The sequence below is a fragment of the Ascaphus truei genome, chromosome 14 (genome assembly GCF_040206685.1).
Source record: "Ascaphus truei isolate aAscTru1 chromosome 14, aAscTru1.hap1, whole genome shotgun sequence".
NCBI lineage: Eukaryota > Metazoa > Chordata > Amphibia > Anura > Ascaphidae > Ascaphus > Ascaphus truei.
In genome coordinates this window covers 20,113,510-20,134,653 of record NC_134496.1, presented here as the reverse complement: position 1 = coordinate 20,134,653, position 21,144 = coordinate 20,113,510, and the positions used below count along the sequence as shown (strand labels likewise).

The 21,144-nt window shown below is 55.4% G+C and overlaps 1 protein-coding gene across 3 annotated transcripts in view; it reads right to left on the bottom strand.

The window, feature by feature from the left end:
- FERMT3 (FERM domain containing kindlin 3) overlaps positions 1-20,305 on the bottom strand; it is a 26,267-nt gene extending 5,962 nt beyond the window's left edge. The window contains exons 1-11 of one of the 3 annotated variants that reach the window (XM_075570020.1): positions 19,770-20,302; positions 18,955-19,130; positions 16,412-16,645; positions 15,349-15,474; positions 13,141-13,312; positions 12,714-12,816; positions 11,871-11,978; positions 11,177-11,308; positions 9,687-9,736; positions 3,422-3,546; positions 410-516 (exon numbers count right to left, since the gene is read on the bottom strand). In XM_075570020.1, coding sequence (XP_075426135.1) covers positions 410-516; positions 3,422-3,546; positions 9,687-9,736; positions 11,177-11,308; positions 11,871-11,978; positions 12,714-12,816; positions 13,141-13,312; positions 15,349-15,474; positions 16,412-16,645; positions 18,955-19,114 — 1,317 coding nt within the window. In that variant the 5' untranslated portion in view covers positions 19,115-19,130; positions 19,770-20,302. Of the gene's footprint in view, positions 1-409; positions 517-3,421; positions 3,547-9,686; positions 9,737-11,176; positions 11,309-11,870; positions 11,979-12,713; positions 12,817-13,140; positions 13,313-14,115; positions 14,755-15,348; positions 15,475-16,411; positions 16,646-18,954; positions 19,131-19,769 lie in introns of those variants that run through there. The other 2 variants (XM_075570022.1, XM_075570023.1) reach the window with 2 other exon arrangements.
- Positions 20,306-21,144: the final 839 nt, after the last annotated feature.

Here is a 21,144-nt window from a genome sequence, read left to right as displayed (position 1 = left end):
TACAGAGACACAGGAGGTAACAGTGACATAGGAGGTGACAGAGACAGAGGAGGTGACAGAGACACCCACACAGGAGGTGACAGTGACACGCACACAGGAGGTGACAGTGACACACACACACACAGGAGGTGACAGTGACACGCACACAGGAGGTGACAGTGACACGCACACAGGAGGTGACAGTGACACGCACACAGGAGGTGACAGTGACACGCACACAGGAGGTGACAGTGACACGCACACAGGAGGTGACAGTGACACGTACACAGGAGGTGACAGTGACACAGGAGATGACACAGGAAGTGACAGTGACACAGGAGGTGACAGTGACATGCACACAGGAGGTGACAGTGACACAGGAGATGACACAGGAAGTGACAGTGACACAGGAGGTGACAGTGACACTCACGTCTTCACAGCGCAGATAAACCTCGTTCATTCCTTCTGGGGACGGAACCAAGAGCCTGATACAGAACTTCTGAGATGAAACGTTTACGTCGGGTATCACCTCACACCCTGGGGGGTAGAGGGGGGAGTGTGAGAGAGGGGAGTAAGTGTAAGAGGGGTAGGGGGAGAGAGGGAGGGGAGTACGTGTGAGAGGGAGAAGGGGGAGTGTGAGAGAGGGAGGGGAGTAAGTGTGAGAGGGGGAGAGGGGCGGGGGAGGGGGAGAGGGGCGGGGGAGCAAGTGTGAGAGGGGGGCAGTGTGGGAGGGGGAAGCGTGAGAGGGGGAGGGGGAAGTGTGAGAGGGGGAGTGTGGGAGGGGGGAGAGAGTGTGAGGGGGAGAGTGTGAGAGGAAGGGGGGAGTGGGAGGGGGAGAGGGGATAGTGTGAGAGATGAAGGGGGGAGTGAGAGAGGGGGAGGTAGAGTGTGAGAGAGGGGGAGGGGGTGTGTGGGAGGGGGAGGGGGTGTGGGAGGGGGAGGGGGTGTGTTGTAGGGGGAGGGGGGTGGGTGTGGGAGGGAGGGTGTGGGAGGGGGGAGTGGGAGAGGGGCGTGTGGGAGAGAGGGGAGGGGGTGTGGGAGAGGGGAGGGGGTGTGGGAGAGGGGAGGGGGTGTGGGAGGGGGGAGGGGGTGTGGGAGAGGGGGGAGGGGGGAATATGAGAGAGGGGGGAGTGTGAGAGGGAGAAAGAGGGGTGAGTGTGAGAGGGTGTTGGGGGGTGAGAGAGGGGAGGGGTGTGTAAGAGAGGGGGAGTGTGAGAGGAGAAGGGGAGTGAGAGAGGGGAGGGTGAGTGTGAGAGAGGGGAGGGTGAGTGTGAGAGAGGGGGAGTGTGAGTGTGAGAGAGGGGGAGTGTGAGAGAGGGGAGAGAGGGGGTGGGGGAGTGTGAGGGGGTGGGGAGTGTGAGGGGATGGGTGGGAGTGTGAGAGAGGAGGGTGGGAGTGTGAGAGGAGGGTGGGAGTGTGAGAGGGGGGTGGGAGTGAGAGGAGTGGGAGTGTGAGAGAAGGGGAGGGGGAGAGAAGGGAAGGGAAAGTGTGAGAGAAGGGGAGGGGGGATTGTGAGAGACGGGGGTTTAGATGAGAGAGGGGAATGGGAGAGATGGGAATACAGTGAGAGAGGGGGATGGGGATGGAAGGATAAAACTAAGGTTGAGATGGGGAAATAGGGTGACAGAGGGAGTAGACAATTGAGGGGGAAAGAGACAGAGCAGAATCAGCCCCCCCCCCCTTTCCCCTTTTACCCCTCAGGATGAGCAGGATTAGGCCCCCCCCCTGTTTTACCCCTCAGGCTCAGCAGGATTCGGGACTCCCCCTCAGGCTCGGCAGGAGTAGCCCCCCACCTCTTACCCCTCCCTTGGCAGGATTATGGGCTCCCCCTCTTATCCCTCAGGCTCAACAGGATTAGGGGCTCCCCCTTTTACCCCTCAGGCTGAGCAGGATTAGGGGCTCCCCCTCTTACCTCTCAGGCTGAGCAGGATTAGGGGCTCCCCCTCTTACCCCTCAGGCTGAGCAGGATTAGGGGCTCCCCTTTTACCCCTCAGGCTGAGCAGGATTAGGGGCTCCCCTTTTACCCCTCAGGCTGAGCAGGATTATGGGCTACCCTTTTACCCCTCAGGCTGAGCAGGATTAGGGGCTCCCCTTTTACCCCTCAGGCTGAGCAGGATTAGGGGCTCCCCCTCTTACCCCTCAGGCTCAGCAGGATTAGGGGCTCCCCCTTTTACCCCTCAGGCTCAGCAGGATTAGGGGCTCCCCTTTTACCCCTCAGGCTCAGCAGGATTAGGGGCTCCCCCTTTTACCCCTCAGGCTCAGCAGGATTAGGGGCTCCCCTTTTACCCCTCAGGCTCAGCAGGATTGGGGGCTCCCCTTTTACCCCTCAGGCTCAGCAGGATTAGGGGCTCCCCTTTTACCCCTCAGGCTCAGCAGGATTAGGGGCTCCCTCTTACCCCTCAGGCTCAGCAGGATTGGGGGCTCCCCTTTTACCCCTCAGGCTCAGCAGGATTAGGGGCTCCCCTTTTACCCCTCAGGCTCAGCAGGATTAGGGGCTCCCCTTTTACCCCTCAGGCTGAGCAGGATTAGGGGCTCCCCTTTTATCCCTCAGGCTGAGCAGGATTAGGGGCTCCCCCTTTTACCCCTCAGGCTCAGCAGGATTAGGGGCTCCCCCTCTTACCCCTCAGGGTCAGCAGGATTAGGGGCTCCCCCTCTTACCCCTCAGGCTCAGCAGGATTAGGGGCTCCCCTCTTACCCCTCAGGCTCAGCAGGATTAGGGGCTCCCCCTTTTACCCCTCAGGCTCAGCAGGATTAGGGGCTCCCCTCTTACCCCTCAGGCTCAGCAGGATTAGGGGCTCCCCCTTTTACCCCTCAGGCTCAGCAGGATTAGGGGCTCCCCTCTTACCCCTCAGGCTCAGCAGGATTGGGGGCTCCCCTTTTACCCCTCAGGCTCAGCAGGATTAGGGGCTCCCCTTTTACCCCTCAGGCTCAGCAGGATTAGGGGCTCCCCTCTTACCCCTCAGGCTCAGCAGGATTGGGGGCTCCCCTTTTACCCCTCAGGCTCAGCAGGATTAGGGGCTCCCCTCTTACCCCTCAGGCTCAGCAGGATTAGGGGCTCCCCTCTTACCCCTCAGGCTCAGCAGGATTAGTTGCTCCCCTTTTACCCCTCAGGATCAACAGGATTAGGGGCTCCCCTCTTTCCCCTCAGGATGAGCAGGATTAGGGGCTCCCCTCTTACCCCTCAGGTTGAGCAGGATTAGGGGCTCCCCCTTTTACCCCTCAGACTCAGCAGGATTAGGGGCTCCCCCTCTTACCCCTCAGGCTGAGCAGGATTAGGGGCTCCCTCTTTTACCCCTCAGGCTCAGCAGGATAAGGGGCTCCCCCTCTTACCCCTCAGGCTGAGCAGGATTAGGGGATCCCCCTCTTACCCCTCAGGCTCAGCAGGATTAGGGGCTCCCCTCTTACCCCTCAGGCTCAGCAGAATTAGGGCCTCCCCTCTTACCCCTCAGGCTCAGCAGGATTAGGGGTTCCCCTCGCGCCTCCTCTTTGCTTTTATAACAGGACATGTTGGTATCTTTCAGCATCACCCAATTCTGTTTATATCCCTTCAGAGTCATCTTCCGAGGCCTGGGGCAGGACAGAGGGGGTAACTACCACAGGGAAGGGCAGGACAGAGAGGGTAACTACCACAGGGAGGGGCAGGGCAGAGGGGGTAACTACTACAGGGAGGGGCAGGGCAGAGGGCGTAACTACCATTTGGAGGGGCAGGACAGGGGGGTAACTACCACAGGAAGGGGCAGGGCAGAGGGGGTAACTACCATTTGGAGGGGCAGGATACGGGGTAACTACCACAGGGAGGGGAAGGGCAGAGGGGGGTAACAACTACAGGGAGGGGCAGGACAGAGGGGGTAACTACTGCAGGGAGGGGCAGGACAGAGGGGGTAACTACTGCAGGGAGGGGCAGGACAGAGGGGGGTGACTACTACAGAGACAGGCAGATAAGAGATCTATTTATCCACCTGGGGCAGGAAAAAGAGGGTAGTTATCCCAGGGAGGGGCAGGGATTGGGGGTAGTTATCCCAGGGAGGGGCAGGGATTGGGGGTATGTTGCAGGGTACATGCAACTGCACACGTGGGTTTCTTGACAAGGCTGTTTTATTTAGCCTTAAAAGATATGCAGCACACAAAACAAAAATAGCTTTTCATCAGCAAAAACAAAAATGGCTTTTTCTTCAGCAAACCAAACAAAACAGTTTCTCTTTAGCAGACAGTTTATATATAAGGCAGCTACCCTTTTTCTATGCAGGGGACAGACAGTTCACAATACAACTGCTTTGCTACTCAGACCTTGTTTTCAGGCCTTCTTTACTTCTTACTCCTCTCTCATCAACAGCCAGGCTCCATGTGTCTACTGCCTGGGTTTTAACACACCTTGATTAGGCAGCTGGGATCCAACTAATTGTCCTGAGGTTCCCAGCTGAAGTTAACCTAGTCAGTGCTGCACTGCAGACTAGACATAGGTTTTCCAGGCATATAACTGGTGGCTTTTATTTACCCTGTCACATTCCTCCCCTGTTAGTGTGTGGCTGGGGCTACGCACGGCTGAAGACCGACCATCCACCCCTTCTCTAGAAAAGAAGTCAGCATTTGCGTTCTCTTTTCCCGGCCTATGCTGAATCTCAAATGAGAAGGGTTGGAGGGCCATATACCACCTAGTCAATCTAGCATTGGAATCCTTCATGCTATTTAACCACTTCAGTGGAGCATGATCCGTCACCAAAGTAAAATGGACTGCCAGGTAATGCCTCAAAGCCTCGATTGCCCACTTTACTGCGAGGCACTCTTTCTCAATCACTGAGTAGTTTTTTTTCCCTTGGGAACAATTTCCTACTCAGGAAAAGGATAGGATGTTCAACTCCCTCAAACTGTTGTGACAACACTGCCCCATGCCCTATCTCAGATGCATCTGTTTGCACTATAAAAGGGCTGTTGAAGTCTGGGCTTCTAAGGATGGGACCCTCTGATAGACACCTTTTTATGTCCTCAAAGGCTCTCTGACAATCCCTTGACCACACCACTTGTGTAGGGGCACACTTTTTTGTGAGGTCTGTTAAAGGGGCTGCCACTTCCGAATAGTTGGGGATGAACCGCCGGTAGTACCCTGCTAAACCCATCAGAGAGCTTACCTGCGTTTTTGTTTGGGGGGTCGGAACTTCTTTCAGGGCAGCTACCTTGTCGGCTAGTGGCCTTACTTTTCCATCTCCCACTGCATACCCTAAGTATTTGGTTTCCGCTTTACCCAAGGCACATTTCTTAGGGTTGGCTGTGAGCCCTGCCTCTCAGAGATTTGAGGACCGCTTTCAGCCTATTTAGATGGGCCCGCCAGTGTTTACTAGAAATGACAATGTCATCTAGGTAGGCTGCGGCATAAGTCCTATGGGGCCTCAGTACCTTATCCATGAGTCTCTGAAATGTGGCTGGGGCTCCATGCAGTCCAAATGGCATTGTCACAAACTGGTATAAACCCATGGGAGTGGTTAAGGCTGTTTTGCATTTGGACTTTTCCTCTAAGGGTATTTGCCAGTATCCTTTTGTCAAGTCCAACGTGGATATATATTCCGCGTTACCAAGGGCGTCAATTAATTCGTCCACCCTTGGCATCGGATATGCGTCAAACTTGGATACCGCATTGACCTTTCGGAGGTCCACACAAAATCTTACCTTCCCATCGGGTTTAGGGACCATAATTAGTGGACTACACCACTCACTGCATGATTCCTCAATCACTCCTAAGTGTAACATTTCTTGTACCTCCTTCTCTACCAGAGCCCTACGACTTTCAGGCAACCTATAAGGACGGGAACGTACTTTTACCCCAGGTGCTGTCTCGATTGCATGAGAAATTAAGTTAGTTTGTCCTGGTAAGTCAGAAAAAACATCCTGGAATTGTGTAATTATTGATAACAAGTCCCCTTTTTGTTCAGAGGACAACTGTTTACCCATTGGGATTTTAACGTCACTCACAATGTTCTCCCGTGGAGGCTGAGGACCCAAGTCCGTTTCCTCCTCCACCAGTGGATGAATAGAGACCGCTGCATCTTCCAGGGTTTCAGCAAGTTCACATGGTAAATTTGTTTACCCTTCCTGGACCCTGGTTGAGCGATCTCGTAATCCACATCACCCGTACGGCGGAGTACTTCGAATGGGCCCTGCCATTTGGCCAGGAGTTTACTCTCGCAACTGGGTAACAATAACATCACCTGGGCTCCCGGGTGAAACACTCTCATGCGAGCATTCTGATTGTAATGTCTCTCCTGACTGTCCTGGGCTGATCTAAGATTCTCCCTGGCAAAATGGCCGACCACATCTAGGCGCTTCCTAAGGTCTAGTACATATTGCAGGGTATTCTTAGAAGGGGACTGCTGTTCCTCCCAGGACTCCTTTAGGAGGTCTAGGATACCCCGGGCCTGGCGGCCATAGAGCAATTCAAATGGAGAGAATCCCGTGGAGGCCTGGGGAACTTCCTGCACTGCAAACAGCAGAAAAGGGAGAAGTTCATCCCAGGCTCTCTTGTCTGAATCTACAAATTTCCTCAGCATCCCTTTTAGAGTTCGGTTAAATCTTTCCGCCAATCCGTCAGTCTGTGGATGGTAGACCGATGTCCGAACAGACTTGACCTCTAGTAACTTTAAGACATCCTGCATCAGTTTAGCCATGAAATTTGTACCTTGGTCTGTCAACATAACCTGGGGAAGTCCAACCCGTGAGAACAGCTCCAACAACTTGTTGGCTACTTGCTTCGCCGTTGCTGTTCTCAGGGGGAACGCCTCAGGATACCTTGTTGCATAGTCCACTATTACAAGGATAAACCTGTGTCCTTTCGCAGAAGGTTCTAGAGGTCCTACCAAGTCTACCCCAATCCTCTCAAAGGGAACTGACACCAAGGGTAGAGGAACCAAAGGGGCTGGTTTTTGTCCTTTTGGACTAGTTAGCTGGCACTCCGGACATGCTGCACATAGCTTAGCAATATCACTATGCATCCCTGGCCAATAGAATCGGGATGAAATACGGTCCAATGTTTTATCCCTGCCCAGGTGACCACCCCAAGGGACAGTATGGGCTAGAGTGAACACAGATTTAACAAACGCCTTGGGAAATAATATCTGTCTGGTGACCTCCCCTGTTTGTGTCTGCCTATTCACCCTATATAGGATATCCTTTGATAGCTCAAAATGGGGGAATACTATCACCCCCTGTGCATCTAAAATCTGTTCATCAATTTTCACCACCTTGTCATACTGTCTAGCAAGGACTGGGTCTTCCCTTTGCTTCTGGCGAAAGTCAGGGAGGTACAGGTCTGGTAAATCTCCATGGCCCATATCCCCTCCCTTTGGCCATCCCCAGCCATCACTTGTGACCTCTGACTACTAGAATGGTCACCTTGAGACCCAGATTTCTGCAACCAGTCCTGTTTGTCCAAGCGTCTTTGCTTCCGAGTCTTTTGAACCCGGTGTCTACAGGGAAAAAGGTCTGCCGAGAAGGGGAACAGTTTGCCAGGGTTCTCCTGAGCCCTAGAAGGAGGCTCCTCGTGAAAGACTGGGGCCATTAGGTCCGAAAAGAAAGGCCAGTCCCGACCGAGCACAACGGGGGCAGGGAGCCAAGGAGCGACTCCTACTTCGAGGTAAGCCTCCTGACCTTTTACCTTTAGCCGGATTTTGGCCATCGTATAGCGTTTTACATCGCCGTGTATACATTCTATGCTCCATGGGGAGTCAAAAGAACACACGTTGGGCGGTAACAGTTCCTGGAGGACCAGAGTTTTCCCAGAGCCCGAATCTACAAGGGCCTGGATGGTTTTTCCCCCAATCAGGGCTGGAAGTAGCCAGGGCTTGTAATTTTCCTCAGTAAAAGCCGAGGCGACGGTTCTGCTGAATGAACAATCCATCTGTGGACAGTCCACATACCGGTGGCCTTGTTCTCTGCAGGCGAAACATGGAGAGGGTTCCCTCGCAGGAGGGGGCTGTGGATAGCGCTCCGCTGGACCAGTTACTGGAGTCCAGGCATCTGGTGGTCCTGTGGCGACGTCCTCTCACTTTGCAACGAGCCGACATCCGGAAGGAGATGAGGGTCTCTGCGGGGACCAGCATTTGGACTCCGTCCTTGCTGGAACGACTGCTCCTTCCGTTGGACTTGGCGGTTCCGTGACGGGCCGTAGGTTCCCCATTGATTCGACCTCCCTCTTTGGGCGTCCGCAAGTGCCGGTGGAGTCGGGTCCAGGACACTCGCCTGCTGCTCAGCCCCAAGGAAGTTCTCCACGAGTTGGACCGCCAAAGCTAGGGTTTCAGCAGCGTGGCGTTTTACCCACGAGCGTGCGGAAGGGGGTATTATTTGTAGAAATTGTTCCAAAACCACCTGCTCAAGAATTGCCTCCTTAGTGCACTCCTCGGGTTGTATCCAGCGCGTACATAAGTCCAATAATCGCTGAGCGAGGACCCGGGGTCTCATCTTAGCGGTGTACTTCATGTTCCAGAACTGCTGCCGGTAGGTCTCTGGGGTCAGACCTAAGCGATCCAGTATGGCGGCTTTTACTTGTCGGTAGTCCGTTGCCTGATCTGCTGGGAGGCACTGATATGAGGCCTGGGCTTCTCCTATGAGGAGCGGGACCAAAGCAGTTGCCCAGCGATCTGTAGCCCAGCCCTGAGCTTCGGCAACTCTTTCAAAAGTCAGTAAAAAAGCCTCTGGATCCTCGTTCGGAGCCATTTTCCTCAGGAGTATCAGGGGTCTGCTTGCTAGTTCTGCACTGGCAGACCCTTGGAATTGGGTCAGCAGCTTGGCAATCCGCTCATCCTGTGCTGCTTGTAGTGTTTCATCTCTCTCCGCTTGCAGCCGGGCCTGCTCCTGCATTAACTGTCCCTGCTGTCTGGTTTGCTCACACAGAAACTCTTTCAACATTTTTTCCATTCTTGTGTGTGTGTGTGTGTGTGTGTGTGTGGCCCTTTAACTGCAGGAGCCTTTTGAAAAAAAACATCCCACTACTAACACCATATGTTGCAGGGTACATGCAACTGCACACGTGGGTTTCTTGACAAGGCTATTTTATTTAGCCTTAAAAGATATACAGCACACAAAACAAAAATAGCTTTTCATCAGCAAAAACGAAAATGGCTTTTTCTTCAGCAAACCAAACAAAACAGTTTCTCTTTAGCAGACAGTTTATATATAAGGCAGCTACCCTTTTCTATGCAGGGGACAGACAGTTCACAATACAACTGCTTTGCTACTCAGACCTTGTTTTCAGGAATCTCTTTACTTCTTACTCCTCTCTCATCAACAGCCAGCCTCCATGTGTCTACAGCCTGGGTTTTAACACACCTTGATTAGGCAGCTGGGATCCAACTAATTGTCCTGAGGTTCCCAGCTGAAGTTAACCTAGTCAGTGCTGCACTGCAGACTAGACATAGGTTTTCCAGGCATATAACTGGTGGCTTTTATTTACCCTGTCACAGGGTAGTTATCCCCGGGAGGGGCAGGGATTGGGGGGAGGGGCAGGGATTGGGGGGAGGGGCAGGGATTGAGGGGAGGGGCAGGGATTGGGGGGAGGGGCAGGGATTGGGGGGAGGGGCAGGGATTGGGGGTAGTTATCCCAGGGAGGGGCAGGGATTGGGGGTAGTTATCCCAGGGAGGGGCAGGGATTGGGGGGAGGGCAGGGATTGAGGGGAGGGGCAGGGATTGGGGGGAGGGGCAGGGATTGGGGGGAAGGTATTTACCTGAACACGCGCAGATATTCTTGCAGTTCTGGTTCAACCTGGATTCCTTCCTGCGGGATAAAGGGGGGAAGAGATAGCCGTGCACACCGTGGCAGTGAGAGAGAGCTGCGCACACCGTGGCAGTGAGAGATAGCCGCGCACACCGTGGCAGAGAGAGATAGCTGCGCACACCATGGCAGTGAGAGATAGCCGTGCACACCGTGGCAGTGAGAGATAGCCGTGCACACCGTGGCAGTGAGAGATAGCCGCGCACACCGTGGCAGTGAGAGATAGCCGTGCACACCGTGGCAGTGAGAGATAGCCGTGCACACCGTGGCAGTGAGAGAGAGCTGCGCACACCGTGGCAGTGAGAGAGAGCTGTGCACACCGTGGCAGTGAGAGAGAGCTGCGCACACCGTGGCAGTGAGAGAGAGCTGCGCACACCGTGGCAGTGAGAGATAGCCGCGCACACCGTGGCAGTGAGAGATAGCCGTGCACACCGTGGCAGTGAGAGAGAGCTGCGCACACCGTGGCAGTGAGAGAGAGCTGCGCACACCGTGGCAGTGAGAGAGAGCTGCGCACACCGTGGCAGTGAGAGAGAGCTGCGCACACCGTGGCAGTGAGAGAGAGCTGCGCACACCGTGGCAGTGAGAGAGAGCCGCGCACACCGTGGCAGTGAGAGATAGCCGTGCACACCGTGGCAGTGAGAGAGAGCTGCGCACACCGTGGCAGTGAGAGAGAGCTGCGCACACCGTTGCAGTGAGAGAGAGCTGCGCACACCGTGGCAGTGAGAGATAGCCGTGCACACCGTGGCAGTGAGAGAGAGCTGCGCACACCGTGGCAGTGAGAGAGAGCTGCGCACACCATGGCAGTGAGAGAGAGCTGCGCACACCGTGGCAGTGAGAGATAGCCGTGCACACCGTGGCAGAGAGAGAGCTGCGCACACCATGGCAGTGAGAGATAGCCGTGCACACCGTGGCAGTGAGAGATAGCCGTGCACACCGTGGCAGTGAGAGAGAGCTGCGCACACCGTGGCAGTGAGAGAGAGCTGCGCACACCATGGCAGTGAGAGAGAGCTGCGCACACCGTGGCAGTGAGAGATAGCCGTGCACACCGTGGCAGTGAGAGAGAGCTGCGCACACCATGGCAGTGAGAGAGAGCTGCGCACACCGTGGCAGTGAGAGATAACCGTGCACACCGTGGCAGTGAGAGATAGCCGTGCACACCGTGGCAGTGAGAGATAGCCGTGCACACCGTGGCAGTGAGAGAGAGCTGCGCACACCATGGCAGTGAGAGATAGCCGTGCACACCGTGGCAGTGAGAGAGAGCTGCGCACACCATGGCAGTGAGAGAGAGCTGCGCACACCGTGGCAGTGAGAGATAACCGTGCACACCGTGGCAGTGAGAGATAGCGGTGCACACTGTGGCAGTGAGAGATAGCCGTGCACACCGTGGCAGAGAGAGATAGCCGTGCACACCGTGGCAGAGAGAGATAGCTGTGTGACCCTCACCAGGGCTTCGCTGGGGGTATTTGCCTCCAGTTTGACCTCTAGATGTGACAGCGCCTCCTCCAGGTCCTGCAGAGCGGGGTCACGAGGCATCTCCATGGGGTCAGAGGTCACCGAAAGCTTATTCACATGGTACTGAGGGGGGAGGAGAGGAAACCCCTCAATATTAACCAGGAGTCCCATATATCTGTCTGTCCGTCCGTCCGTCCGTCCCCTGAACCCCGATGAAGCGTCATTGAGACGCGAAACGCGTTGTGGTGAAGTCATCACGCAGCTACGTGATACCGGGACGACAGATACCCGGATGCTGCCATCCCTTCAGCTCCACAAAGACGCCAACTCTAAACAACTGCGGGCTGCACTGCTTCTCCTAATCTAGCGCTGTGAGATTCTGTGGGGTCCGGTGGGTTTCTCAGGATCCCACCCTCCGTGGGAGGATCCCTTTGGCTGTGCGGATCACTGGATCTACGTGATCCTATTTTATTGTGTTATTTGTTCCTTTTATATCATTTTTATTGCGCTGGAACTGATTGCGTTTTTCCTATTGCGCTCTTTCTTGTGTGATATGTTCTTTGGTTCCCGCTGATTGCGGGAGAATAGGAGCAGAGGAGGAAACACTATCCCCGCTCGGAAGATAAAAGGATTTTGGGGACAGCGCGCACTGTGTTTCTGCGTTACACCGTCCTTCCCCGGGTACCTGCAACGCTGCGAACACCATCATCTCCTCCTCTGTACACTCCGTCTCTTCCAGCAGCACCGCCCACCGCGCCTGCTCATACAGCAGGTTAATACGCACCACGTCAAACTGAGGGGGGCAGAGACACAGGGCAGGGGGTCAGAGGCACAGGACACGGGGGTCAGAGGCACAGGACACGGGGAGCAATGGCACAGGATGAGGGAAAGAGGCACAGGATGAGGGAAAGAAGCACAGGCCGGGGGGGGGGGGTCAGAGGCACAGAAGAGGGAAAGGGGAACAGGACGGGGGAAAGGGGAACAGGACGGGGAAAAGGGGCACTGGACGGGGGAAAGGGGCACTGGACGGGGGAAAGGGGCACTGGACGGGGGAAAGGGGAACAGGACGGGGGAAAGGGGAACAGGACGGGGGAAAGGGGAACAGGACGGGGGAAAGGGGCACTGGACGGGGGAAAGGGGCACTGGACGGGGGAAAGGGGCACTGGACGGGGGAAAGGGGCACAGCACGGGGGAAAGGGGCACAGGACGGGGGAAAGGGGCACAGGACGGAGGGACAGAGGCAAAAGAAGGGGGACAGAGGAACAGGACGGGGCGGTCAGAGGCATAGGATGGGGGGGCAGAGACACAGGACGGGGATAGAGGCACAGGACGTGGGGACAGGCACAGGACGGGGGGACAGAGGCACAGGACGGGGGGACAGAGGCACAGGACGGGGGGACAGAGGCACAGGACGGGGGGACAGAGGCACAGGACGGGGGGACAGAGGCACAGGACAGGGGGGACTTTCCCTCTCCTGTATCATCTCTCTCATCCAATCTCTCTCCTCCCTCCCCTCTATCCCTCTCACCTTTGGATCCAGGTCATAGAAGGTGTAATATTTGAATTGCAGCCACAGTCTGTCTCCTTCTTGTACCCCCTGCTGCATCAGGGACCGTGAGGAGTCCAGCCACCTACCCCAAGAGAGGGGGGGAGAGGGGGAGGAGAGTGACATAGAGTGAGAGGGGGGGAGAGGCAGAGGGAGAGAGTGACAGAATGGGAGGGAGATGTGGGGGAGAGACCGAGTGAGAGTGAGGGGGAGAGAATGACAGAGTGAGAGAGGGGGAGAGAGAGAGACACTGAGTGAAAGAGAGATAGGGAGAGACAGACACACAGTGAAAGAGGGGGGTGGGGACAGACAGAGTGAGAGAGACACAGAGTGAGGGTGAGAGGGAGTGAGAGAGACAGTGTGAATGGGAGAGAGAGTGACAGTGAGGGGGGGGGGGTGAATTGCTCACCTGCCGTGTATTAAAGTCTTATCGGTCACAGAGCTGGGTTTATATCTCCTCTGTATGTCTTCCGTGGTCAGACCGGTCTGACAAATGGACAAAGCCCTGTAACTCTCCTGTGCCTCAGGACTGACCGTGAAGTGAGCGGGGACTCCCCCCGGCTGCACCTGCACTCCAGAGCCTGAGTGAGAGAAGGGGAGCAGGGGGGGAGAGGGGGTGGAAAGGGGGAGCGGAGAGGGGGAGGGGTGGGGAGAGAAAGAGGGGGAGCGGGGGGGAGAGAGAGAAGGGAAGCGAAGGGGAGAGAAAGAGGGGGAGCGGGGGGGGAGGGGGAGGAGGGGGGGAAGGGGGAGGAGGGGGGAAGGGGGAGGAGGGGGGGATGGGGGAGGAGGGGGGGATGGGGGAGGAGGGGGGGAAGGGGGGGATGAGGGAGGAGGGGGGGGAAGGGGGAGTAGGGGGGAGGGGGGGAGGAAGGGGGAGGAGGGGGGAGGGAGGGGAAGGGGAGGAGGGGGGGAAGGGGGAGGAGGGAAGTGGAGGAGGGAAGGGGGAGGAGGGAAGGGGGGAGGGAAGAGGGAAGGGGGGAGGAAGGGAGAGGGGAAAGAGGGAGGGGAGAAGAGGAGAGAGGGAGGGGGAGAAAGAGGGGGGGAGAGGGGAACGAGGGGGGGGGGAGAAACGGTGAGAGACAGAGAGAGGGGGAAGGGGTGAGGAAGTGAGGGAGAGAGGGGGGGAAGAGGGTGAGAGAGAGGGAGACACACACACAGAGAGAGAGAGTATACTGTTAGTATAATAATACCCACACACTATATATATATGAGCACTGTTTATACTGTGGGCTCTCCGTTCATTTTTATTCACACTGATACACATACACACTCTTTCTTCACTTGCTTTCAGTTACCCTTTGACACCTCTAGCCATAAAACACATCCACACCGGGGGAAGGAACAGCACAGATAACATTCCAAGAGACACTGCTTTTAAGTTTACCTTTTGCTTCATTCATTGTAACATCGCCGGAAGAAGAGATCAGTGTATCTCGAAAGCTCGCACAAATAAAAGCATTTCGTTAGCCACAGAACGGTATCATCTATTTATTTTTTGATTATATATATATATATATATATATATATATACATACATATATATATACAGTGTTCGACAAACCTATACATTTGCTCGCCCCGGGCGAGTGGATTTAACCCCCGGGCGAGTAAATATTGGCCCAAGCAGCACACGTTTGGTACTAGGTGGCGAGTAGATTTTTTGGTGATTTGTCAACCACTGTATATAGATATATATATATATTTTTTTTTTTTTTTTTTTGACACTTATAATGTTTTCTGGTTTGCGTATAATATTTATATAAACACAGTGAATCAACACCGGGTCTATTCTTGTTCATGTTGCCCATAGCAGAGAGGGGGCGTGCGTTACCCTGGGTGGGATGCAGAGAGGGGGCGTGCGTTACCCTGGGTGGGATGCAGAGAGGGGGCGTGCGTTACCCTGGGTGGGATGCAGAGAGGGGGCGTGCGTTACCCTGTGGGGGATGCAGAGAGGGGGCGTGCGTTACCCTGTGGGGGATGCAGAGAGGGGGCGTGCGTTACCCTGGGTGGGATGCAGAGAGGGGGCGTGCGTTACCCTGGGGGGGATGCAGAGAGGGGGCGTGCGTTACCCTGGGTGGGATGCAGAGAGGGGGCGTGCGTTACCCTGGGGGGGATGCAGAGAGGGGGCGTGCGTTACCCTGGGTGGGATGCAGAGAGGGGGCGTGCGTTACCCTGGGGGGGATGCAGAAAGGGGGCGTGCGTTACCCTGTGGGGGATGCAGAGAGGGGGCGTGCGTTACCCTGGGGGGGATGCAGAGAGGGGGCGTGCGTTACCCTGGGGGGAATGCAGGGAGAGGGCGTGCGTTACCCTGGGGGGGGATTCAAGAAAGGGGCGTGCGTTACTCTGGGGAGGATGCAGGGCGGGATGTGCATTACCATGGGGGGGGGGATGCAGGGAGGGGGCATGCGTTAACATGGGGGGGGATGCATGGAGGGGCCGTGCGTGACCCTGGGGGGATTCAGGGAGGGGCGTGCCTTAACCTGGGGGGGCTGCAGGGAAGGGGCGTGCGTTACCATGGGGGGGATGCACGAAGGGGGTGTGCATTATCCTGGGGGTGATGCAGGGAGGAGGAGTGAGTTACCCTGGGGGGGGGGAGGGCAGAGGGGGCGTAAATTACCCTGGGGGGGATTCAGAGAAGTCAGGTCAAATATCTCCTGTGTCACGGGGTCTTTCCCTTTCTTCTTCTTCTTCTCTGGTTCCTCCGGGGCCTTCAGGAAGGACAGCTCCTCCGGGCGCCTGAGACCTGGGCGGGGAGAGGCGCTAAGCAGGGCTCTGGCAGGGGAGGGGTTAAGCAACGCTCTGCAGGCTCTGGCAGGGGAGGAGTTAAGCAACGCTCTGCGGGCTCTGGCAGGGGAGGGGTTAAGCAACGCTCTGCGGGCTCTGGCAGGTGAGGGGTTAAGCAACGCTCTGCGGGCTCTGGCGGGGAGGGGTTAAGCAACGCTCTGCGGGCTCTGGCAGGGGAGGGGTTAAGCAATGCTCTGCGGGCTCTGGCAGGTGAGGGGTTAAGCAACGCTCTGCGGGCTCTGGCTGGTGAGGGGTTAAGCGACGCTCTTCAGGGCTCTGGCAGGGGAGGGGTTAAGCGACACTCTGCAGGGCTGGCAGATGAGGGGTTAAGCGACGTTCTGGCAGGTGAGGGACTAAGCAGAGCTCTGCAGGGCTCTGGCAGGTGAGGGGTTAAGCGGCACGCTGCAGGGCTCTGGCAGGTGAGGGGTTAAGTGGCACTCTGGCAGGTGAGGGGTTAAGCGGCGCTCTGCAGGGCTCTGGCAGGTGAGGGGTTAAGCGGCGCTCCGCAGGGCTCTGGCAGGTGAGGGGTTAAGCGGCACTCTGCAGGGCTCTGGCAGGTGAGGGGTTAAGTGGCGCTTTGCAGGGCTCTGGCAGGTGAGGGGTTAAGCGGCGCGCCGCAGGGCTCTGGCAGGTGAGGGGTTAAGCGGCACTCTGCAGGGCTCTGGCAGGTGAGGGGTTAAGCGGCACTCTGCAGGGCTCTGGCAGGTGAGGGGTTAAGCGGCACTCTGCAGGGCTCTGGCAGGTGAGGGGTTAAGCGGCACTCTGCAGGGCTCTGGCAGGTGAGGGGTTAAGCGGCACTCTACAGGGCTCTGGCAGGTGAGGGGTTAAGCGGCACTCTGCAGGGCTCTGGCAGGTGAGGGGTTAAGCGGCACTCTGCAGGGCTCTGGCACACTCACCCAGGAGCCGGCAGACTCCGGCACACGCGCTGAACGCCGTGCTGGAGAAGCAGACACGGAGTCGCAGGGAGCGCTGACTGGGCAAGGACAGGATGACAGGTTTGTGCTGCGGGGTGAAGAGGATGCGGGCGTCCGCCAGAACCCCAAACTTATCCAGCGTCCAGCTCGTCTTCAACAGCCACTGACGCTTCTGCTGCCACCACAGAGCATGGTCTGACCAGTCCTTGGAGAGACCTGGGGAGGACAGAGACGTCATGACACAGGGAGAGTGAGATAATCATACGGGGACAGTGTGACGCGGGGACAGTACGACGCGGGGACAGTACGACGCGGGGACAGTACGACGCGGGGACAGTACGACGCGGGGACAGTACGACGCGGGGACATTATTATAACACGGGACATTATTATAACACGGGACATTATTATAACACGGGATATTATTATAACACGGACAAAATAGCCATGTAAGGGTTATATTTTGTGCACAGTTTGGCAATCAAGGGTTAATCCTTTTTGCTAAGTGCTGTCTCAGTGGGAGTCTGTGTGTTACAAGCTGAGGCTTTGGGCCTAATGTGCACACCCAGGAAATCTAACTGTGTGCTCTCTCAGTGACCGACTTTCTCTAACTGTCTATACCAGGGGCGGCCAACTCCAGGCCTCAGGGGCCACAAACTCCAGGCCTCAGGGGCCACAAACTCCAGGCCTCAGGGGCCACAAACTCCAGGCGCCACAAACTCCAGGCCTCAGGGGCCACAAACTCCAGGCCTCAGGGGCCAGAAACTCCAGGCTTCAGGGGCCACAAACTCCAGGCCTCAGGAGTCACCAACTCCAGGCCTCAGGAGCCACCAATTCCAGGCCTCAGGGGCCACCAACTCCAGTATCCAGGGGTCACCAACTCCAGTACCCAGGGGCCACCAACTCCAGTACTCAGGGGCCACCAACTCCAGTACTCAGGGGCCACCAACTCCTGTACTCAGGGGCCACCAACTCCAGTACTCAGGGGCCACCAACTCCAGTACTCAGGGGCCACCAACTCCAGTACTCAGGGGCCACCAACTCCAGTACTCAGGGGCCACCAACTCCAGTCCTCAGGGGCCACCAACAGGTCAAGTTGTAAGGATAACACTGCTTCAGCACAAGTGGTTCAATCAGTGGCTCAGTCTACAACCGAGCCACTGATTGAGCCAACTGCTGAAGCAGGGATATCCGGAAAACCTGTCCTGTTGGTGGCCCTTGAGGACTGGAGTTGGCCACTCCTGGTCTATATTTTTCATGCAGCTGTGGTTGTGCCCGTTTCACACAGATACTCCGCGGATAGGGCACACCAGGAATGCCAATTACTGCGGGGGCTGCACACAGGTGCGGGGGCTGCACACAGGTAACGGACTTTATGATTGTTAGGAAAGTGAGGAGTAGCGCACAGCCAAGAAGGAGCAAGGAGAGGATCCAATTGATGCATCTCACATCTACAAGACTTTGGCCCAAATCCACAAAATAATGCTAAGCGTTCGCATGCCTTTACTCACAATGAGCCCCCTGCCTGGGCCCTTGTGGGGTAATAGGTTTTGTGCTCTAGTCCTTTTTATTGTATAAACGGGCTGTGCATGTGTACTGCAGCCAGCACAATACTGTACCGCCTTCTGTTATAGGAAACACAGAATGCAATAAGTACCGTCTCTGGGCTCTAGTTGAACCGATTTGCCTCTGAAGGGATTGTTCTCATTTTAGGGCCCTTTTTACTATCCTGTTTTGTTAAACTGGGATTTGGGGGAAGTCGTTGCATTTGCTTTGAGGGCCATAGATATAAGCCCTTAACCCTTTGAGTGCCGGATGGGTCACATCACTGCGGTGACCCTTAACATGGATACAGAAGAGGAGGCGTTCTCCTTTTCCAGTTTCCCTTAACATCGCGTCCTGCTCTCCCATTGGAAAACAGGGCGCGATCTGCGTCTTCAGGAACCCAAAGGGTTAAATGAATCCTGGTGTTGGCAGTGTAATTGAGGTGTTGTGTGAGGTGTGTGTGTGTGCGCGCTGTGGGACAGTGGGTGGGCAGTGTGTAGGTGACCCCCGGCACACACTCACAGCGTGTACGTGACAGGGACGTTATAATAACAGGATCACACTATAACTCGGGGACATTATAATACAGGGTCAGACCAGTCCTGGGGAAGACGTGGTTGGAGAGGATGGACAGTGACGTAATGCACAGGTGTCCTCTCAGTGACAGTCACAGTGTCCCCTCTCTCCGTGACAGTCAGTGTCCCCTCTCTGTGACATTCACAGTGTCCCCTCTCTCCGTGACAGTCACAGTGTCCCCTCTCTCAGTGACAGTCAGTGTCCTCTCTAAATCATCTTCCCATTTTCTCTCCTCTGGGTTATTTTGGTCACAAAACCACAGTCCCTGACAGGGGAGAGGAGGGGACAGCGGGAGAGGAGAGGGGAAGTGACTGACCACAGACAGGCCTGGGGAATGCTGATTATACAGACACATGACTCTCTGCAGGTCTCTGGCAGGGGAGGGGTTACTTTTTGATACTCACCCATTTTCTCCACCACCTGCAACATGACCCCACCGATGTGAGTGTCACCTGTCACTCGGAGTGTCACAGGGTCAGCGTCCTCCCCCATATCCTCCACATGGACCTTCAGCTCCCAGGAGGAGTCAATGTAATCTCCACTGGACGTCTTAATGCCGGCCATCTTTAAATCGCCCGCACTGATGGGGAGAGAGGACAGGGGATGTATACTGACTGCTAAGTAGTTAGACTGCCTTATAATGAGTGAGGCATGTCTAATGAGTGAGACCTTCCCAATGAGACTGCCTTCCAATGTGTGAGACCGCCTTCCAATGAGTGAGACAGCCTTTCAATGTGTGAGACCGCCTTCCATTGTGTGAGACAGCCTTTCAATGTGTGAGACCGCCTTCCATTGTGTGAGACAGCCTTTCAATGAGTGAGACCGTCTTCCAATGAGAGACTTTAAGGCTATATGTACTATGGCTATATACTGTATATAGATTACAACAAATTATATTTCTGCAGAAGCACATTACTGTTCTTTACTCCGGTTTATAGGATCTGCGCCCATCTTGTATATCCTATTTATAAAACAGGACTTCTATAGGGTCTGAGCCTATCCTGTATTATATCCTATTTATACAACAGGACTTCTATAGGGTCTGCACCCATCTTGAATATCCAATTTATAAAACAGGACTTCTATAGGGTCTGCGCTTCACTTTATAGGTTGGAGCTTCCATCGTATTTCATATTTCTACGCTAGGATAGTTATAGGATGGGCCTCCATCTTACATCCCATTTATAGGGTCTGAGTCTATAGGTCTCCGATAACTTACCTCCTTGTCTTTCTTTCTGACAAGCGCCTTCGTTTTCTCTCTGCGGTCTCTTCCTTCCTTGCACTGTTTTCTATCTTCGCTCAGTCTCTCTCCTCCCCTCGCACTCGCAACCCTTGCACTCGCGCGTTCACTCCTTTGCACACGCGCACTCTCCTCCCCTCGGTCTTGCTCTTTCCGCTCTCTATTACTAGCCTACCTACGGTCTCCCTTACACTACTTCTTTCTCCTCCCTCTCTGCGGCCTCTCCTCGCTGTGGTCTCTCTCGCTCACTTCCTCCCTTCACATACACACTCCTCTCCCTGCAGTCTCTCTCAGTCGTCATCTCTCTAGTTCCTTGCGGTTAGAGTGCTCCCCGCTCCTTCCTGTCAGCTTCCTCTCTGCGTCACTTCTCCTTTACACCCGAGCGCCAGCGCTCTGCATACACTCCACTTACACCTTGTGTACTATACGGAGACGCCCCACTTACACCTTGTGTACGATACGGAGACGCCCCACTTACACCTTGTGTACGATACGGAGACGCCCCACTTACACCTTGTGTACGATACAGAGACGCCCCACTTACACTATGTGTATCCTACATCTCTGACCCTCTCGGCTCCCTGAGGACCCCCCAAGCCATCACCAATTTACACCAGTCCCCACACCCAAAATCACATTTGCAGTCTTTAACTAACCCTGTTCTTCGATGAAGACCCCCCCACCCCCAATGCACTTCCTGCCCTCGCTCTTCTGTTCAGACCGTGCTGCTATTGTATTCTGTCACCCATTCTGCCACTGAAATGATGAGCTCTGCAGAGGGGAAGTACTAGCTCCTATTAACTGCCTGTTACACAGTTGTGAAACTTTGTACATTCTCTCTGTATTGTAATTTTGTTGAGCACTGCGTACATTGGTACAGTAGCACGATATTAACATGTCTCTGCTGGCTTCCTACCAAACCCTGTATTACTTACACAAGTCTCCTCTCTGAGCCAGATCCACAGCAAGGTGCCAAGATTTAGCACACCTTTACCCCTATTCACCTGCACCCTTTTCTGGATCTGGACCTTTCAATGCTATAACACTCCACCACAATCTCACTATACCCTGCTCCCCAATCTCGCACTATACCCGCCTCCTGCTCCCCAATCTCGCACTATACCCGCCTCCTGCTCCCCAATCTCGCACTATATCCACCTCCTGCTCCCCAATCTCGCACTACACCCGCCTCCTGCTCCCCAATCTCGCACTATACCCGCCTCCTGCTCCCCAATCTCCCACTATACCCACCTCCTGCTCCCCAATCTCACACTATACCCACCTTACACCACAACCCTAGTTTCTTACTACAAACCTGCTCATCTATTACGTTTTGCTCAAGCATCTCTTCAGT